Source organism: Hydra vulgaris, chromosome 09, assembly GCF_038396675.1.
Source record: "Hydra vulgaris chromosome 09, alternate assembly HydraT2T_AEP".
Lineage (NCBI taxonomy): Eukaryota > Metazoa > Cnidaria > Hydrozoa > Anthoathecata > Hydridae > Hydra > Hydra vulgaris.
This window is the reverse complement of record NC_088928.1, coordinates 27,677,501-27,683,321: the sequence shown is the minus strand read 5'-3', so window position 1 is coordinate 27,683,321 and position 5,821 is coordinate 27,677,501. Positions and strand designations below refer to the sequence as shown.

The following is a 5,821-nucleotide window of genomic DNA, read 5'->3' as shown; positions in this document are numbered from 1 at the left end:
GTTATGCTTTTTTTTTCTTTTCTTAAACCTTAAAAATTATTTTGCTTATCCGAGAAATTATTAGTTAAATTTTTATTATGTATACATATATACATATATATATATATATATATATATATACGTATATATATATATATGTATATATATATATATATATATATATATATATATATATATATATATATATATATATATATATGTATATATATGTATATGCATATATATACACATATATATATCATATATATACACATATATATATCATATATATACACATATATCATATATATACACACACACACATATATATATATATGTATGTATATATATATATATATATATATATATATATATATATATATATATATATATATACATATATATATATATATATATATATATATATATATATATATATATATATATATATATATATATATATATATATATATATATATATATATGTATATATATATATATAGATTTATACATTTGTTGTACTTTTTCTATTATAATGTATTTTTTCTGTAGTTATCTATAGCCAAATGAACAAATAATATACACCTAAATTGTGTTTACTTAATTATAAAATTTTGTTTGTTTGGAAAATGAACAAGTTAGATACATCTGAAGCACAAAAAATATTTGAAACTTTTCTTGAAAAATACCATGAAGAAGATGTTCTTCGTATTTTGCTATCAGCCAATAAAACAGAGCATTTCTCTATCATTGTTAATGCATTTGAAATGTTTGATGCAAGTATGGACATTTCATATCAGTTTTTAAAAAATCCTTCTTTACTTCTCCCTACATTTGACAGTGCTGTTTGCAGTGTTCAGCTTCAAGTTATGTCAAAATATGAAACATTGAATAAATCATCTATGAGCATAAAAAACAATTGTCATATTAGGGTTACAAATCTCCCTATCTGTCCTGAATTGTCACGTGATCACTTGCCAAAATGTGAAGATGTTGGTAGTTTTTTATCTGTAAAAGGTTTTTAAAATACTTTTTGTTATATTATTGTTATATTTTTGTTATATTAATGTAATATATTAAAAGAATAATTAAAAATTAAAAGAAATTTAAAAGCATTAAAAAAACTTTTCTTTTAATTTAATAGACAACCTGCCAGTTCCAAAACTATTAATTAAGGTATGTACACTCCACTGTTCCTATGGCTAGATAAATAAGTTGATGTGTGTGCAATCTGCTGCATCTACAGCTATGTAAATCAGTCAGTATATATATACTTAAGTATGTATAATTAAATGCACCTAAAAACTTTAAGCAAAAATAAAAAAATTGAAAAAAATAATATATATATATTTTTAATTTTTATTTTTTTAAACATCATTATTTTTTCTTTTTTAAATGTTAATTCACCTCCCCATAGCCAAGAAAGCCACTACAGCTGAGAAGGCTACATAAGAAGGCTGCTGCATATAGAAACAACTTAAGCGCTGTACTACCTTTTCACCAAAAAACCACTGTTAGAGTTAGAAGTTACTGGAAGAGAAAAGATGAAGTTTATAAAGCTATTTTTTTTAATTATATTTCATTCTGATTCACTTCCAACAAGGTTGCAAGCAACCTCTTTTAAGTTAAGAGTTACTAGAAAAAAAAAAGAATAGCGTTATAGAGCAAGGAAACAGTTAACAGAAGATTTGAAAAGTTGTAGGTTGTATGAGTCGGGAAAACATAAAAATGGAAGAGAGTTTTAAAGGGTTAAAGTGCAGGGAAAGAAAACTAGACAAATAAAAGTTTTTAGAGCATGCAGGGACAGATACAGTAAATGAATGAGACTCTGCTGACAGTTTTAGTTGATGGAACTAGAGATAATAGCTTCTTTGAGCAACGGTTTTAATAGTGTTTGTAGAAAAGAGAAAGAGATGCAATTTTACTACGATGTGAAAGAGGCTTAGCAGATAGAGTGGGTCCAAATACATTTACAAAGCCTTTTTGGACCTTGTCTAAAAGAGTAAGAGCGTCATTAGAAGAACCAAACCAAATATGACAACAGTATTACATTCAGGGACAAATACAAGATTTGTAGAGTTGGAGAATGGAATCAGGAATAAGAAAATGCTAATTTAGCAATTGATTGTATACATGGTCTCCATGAAATGTCAGTTGTAAATGATAATCCAGGAAGATGTAAAGAAGAGGACTCAGTAAGAGGGTTGCCATTTATTAATATAGGAATGTTGACAGTATTGTAGTAATTGACTGAATTTTATTGGAGTTAAAGTTTACAAGCCATTACGAACCCCAATCTGTTACAAAAGTGAGATCAGAATCAAGATTAGCTGCCTGTTCTAAGCAATCAAAAAAGGAAGACTTTTTGTCAAGGCAGGAGTATAAAGTGTTCATCAGCAAAAATAGCTACTTTAGATGTAAGGTTGTCAGGAAGATCACTAATGTAGATAAGAAACAAAATAGGACCAAGGATAGAAGTTACTGGAAATAAGGAACCCCCAGAAGTTACTGGAAATAAGGAAGAGTATTGGTCATCGAGGATAACTTTTATAAAGTGGTTAGAAAGAAATGATTTGATTATCTCAAAAAAATTCCCAGATACACCACAAGAAACAAGCTTATGGAAAAGACCAGCATGCCAAACTTTGTTGAAAGTTTTAGATATGTCAAAAGCAATAGCCCTAGCCTCTCCGACTCCTTCTAATGCACAATAAATCTTCTAGCCACAGCAGGAAAACAAGTTGAAGAGTCAATTCCAAAGAACTGATGTTTTAGTAAAAAACTAGATGAAAATAATCATTGAAGCACTTAGGAATAGTCAGTAAAAGGATGAGACTTAATTGAATGACCAATAACTAAAGAATGAATTTTAGTAGATGGCACATTAGGCGCCAGAGGTGGAAAGGAATGAATTACATTTACTCGCTTTACTGTAATTGAGTAGTTATTTTATTAAATTTTACTTTTTAAGTATTTTTTTAAACATATATTTTTACTTTTACTTGAGTTTTTTTTTAAAGTATTGTACTTTGCTAGATTTTAAATCATATATATTACTGAGTGAAAAAATTTATTGCATATTCTTAATTAATTTTACAGAAAGTATGAATTAATTTTTTTAGTTGATAAAAATTATTGCCTGTTTTATAAAATTGTTTCCATATATTTTTCAAGTGAAGTTACGAAGACATTAAAAAGGTGCCTCGCTTACGTTTCGAATATTAATCTTTCTCTTAGAATTTTAAAAAGAATTAAAAAAAACTTTAAAATGAAGATTTACTATGTTTACATTTTATACAAAGTTTTATGAAAATACATGAAAAATAACTTGTTATTTTTAATTAATTATATATTCTAGTTACACAATTATTAGCTTTATTTGAAGATGTTCCTTTTTAGATGCTCCTCGTTATAAGAAAAAAATATTTATTCAAAACATTTGTTACATATACGCATAGTTTGCACATATCTTTGTAAAAATAGAGAAACTTCCCAATTCTATGTTTCTACAAACACAAAGAAAAAAAAATGCTTTAAACAGTAAAGTGAGTGTTAAATAATGATAAGTTTTAATATCCTATTATATATTAAAAAAGACACACTTAAAAATATTACTAAAATAAAATAATTGTAAATATATACAGAAAAAAATAGACCATGTTGTTTATGTTTGGTATTTGACAGGTCTGTTACCTGAGGATGGTTGTTAAAAAAGCAATTTGGTAACATTTACTTTTTACTTTTTAAGTTACTTTTTACTTTTTAAGTAACTTTTTCGACTTGTAATGTTTATTTGTTCTTAAGTAAAATTTCACTCAAGTTACAGTACTTTTACTTGAGTACAAAATTTTGTTACTTTTTCTACCTCTGATAAACACTAGCTTTTAGGAGTAGCATCCATTATAGTAAGCAACATTACGATGATGTGACAATGGTATAAGATTTGCTGCAAGAGCAGGTCTAACTATGTTTACAATGCATTTTTTTAATTTGTCTAAAAGAAAAAAGGTATTGTTCGAAGATCTGCTCCAGGTATGGTAACAGTATAGATACAACATATATCTCTATAAATCTCTAATCCGCCCTTGTATAGATACAAGGGCAAATTAGAGATTTATAGAGATAAAAAATGAAATTTGGAGTAAAAAAGTGGTAAGCACGATACAATAGATGCAACCTTACCAGATACTAGTTTTGCAATGGATTTGATATAGGGTTTTTAATCCTAGAATATGAAGGATAGATGACTCATCCAGTACATTACCATTCATAAATATAGGAAAGTCAAGATAGCGATTGTGATAACGATTAGCTGAAAAAAATGGAGTTTTATCTGAGTTAAAGTTCACAGCTTCATGCTTTAGCAGAAGTGAGATTATTTTCAAGCTCAAATGTTGCCTCCAAGCAATCAGAGAGCTTTTGTTGGCTTCTTATAAAGACAAGAATAAATGGTAGTATCACCAGCAAACAATGACACCTTTGATGTGAAAATTTCTAGGGGATCGTTAATGTAAATTAAAAAAGTATAGAGCCAAGGATAAAACCTTGTGGAACCCCTGAAGTTACAGGATAAGAAGAAGAGTGTTGTCCATCAAGGACAACTTTATATTAGAATTGGAAAGAAAGGATTCCATAATCTTAAAGATATTACCTGATACACCGTAAGAAAAGAGCTTATGGAGTAGACCAGCATGCCAAACTTTATCATAGGCTTTAGAAATGTTGAGAGATCTCTAACCTGTCCACATCTATCTAATGCATGATAAAACCTATTGGTTATAACAGTTAACAAATCAGCAGTAGAATGAGAATATCGAAATCCATATTGATGATCAGAAAGTAAGTTATTAGATTCATGATGAGAGATTTAGTGTTTGTTAATTAAAGGCACAAAAACCTTTCTTATGATAGTAAGAAAACTAATAAGATAGTAGATAAATAAGTTAGATCGCCCTCCAGTATTTTTGAAAGTAGGGATAATAGATGCTGCTTTCCAGCAAGCTGGAAAACAAGACTCTGATAAGCACTTGTTGAATAGTTTAAAAGTATAGATGACTGCCTCCGTGAACACTTCTGCTAGACTTCAACGGGTATGTTGTCCAGACCACAAATTTTAGAATAGTCAAAGCAGGAAATCACTTTAGATATAGAAGCTGGAGTGATATGAATGTCAAACAATGGATCAACCTGTTTGATTGCTATATCAGGTAGGATTTGATTTATATACACTTACTTTTAAGGTTTTAGATTGGCACTCTCTTTATGTCATCAATAATGTTTCATGCAAGAATATATATATATATATATATATATATATATATATATATATATATATATATATATATATATTTATATATATATATAAATATATATATATATATATAAATATATATGAATATATATATATATATATATATATATATATATATATATATATATATATATATATATATATACACAGACTTTAGATAGGCACTCTCTTTATATCATCAATGATGTTTCATGCAAGAATATATATATATATATATATATATATATATATATATATATATATATATATATATATATATGTATATATATATATATATATATATACATATATACACTTTCAGTGGGTGGCTAAACTATTAATGAAACTTTACTTTTTTAATATTAAGTTTAAACTACTTAATTGAATAAATACGTACTTATTTTTTATTGTACTTATCATTAGAGGGCTTCATTTAGAATATAAAATAACATAATTACTTCTTCATAGCTATTTATTTTTTATAAAAAGTATAACAATTAAGGTAATAGCCTTAATATTTTTTAATGCAACCCTTTGCTACACTAACAACTC

At 26.7% G+C, this 5,821-nt stretch overlaps 1 protein-coding gene across 1 annotated transcript in view; it reads left to right on the top strand.

Annotated features, from left to right (window-relative positions):
* Positions 1-528: 528 nt before the first annotated feature.
* The window catches only part of LOC105843323 (DNA helicase MCM9), a 63,065-nt gene continuing 57,772 nt past the window's right edge, over positions 529-5,821 (top strand). The window contains exon 1 of the mRNA XM_065805224.1: positions 529-996. Within this exon, the coding sequence (XP_065661296.1) occupies positions 609-996 (388 nt within the window). The 5' untranslated portion in view covers positions 529-608. The remainder of the gene's footprint in view (positions 997-5,821) is intronic.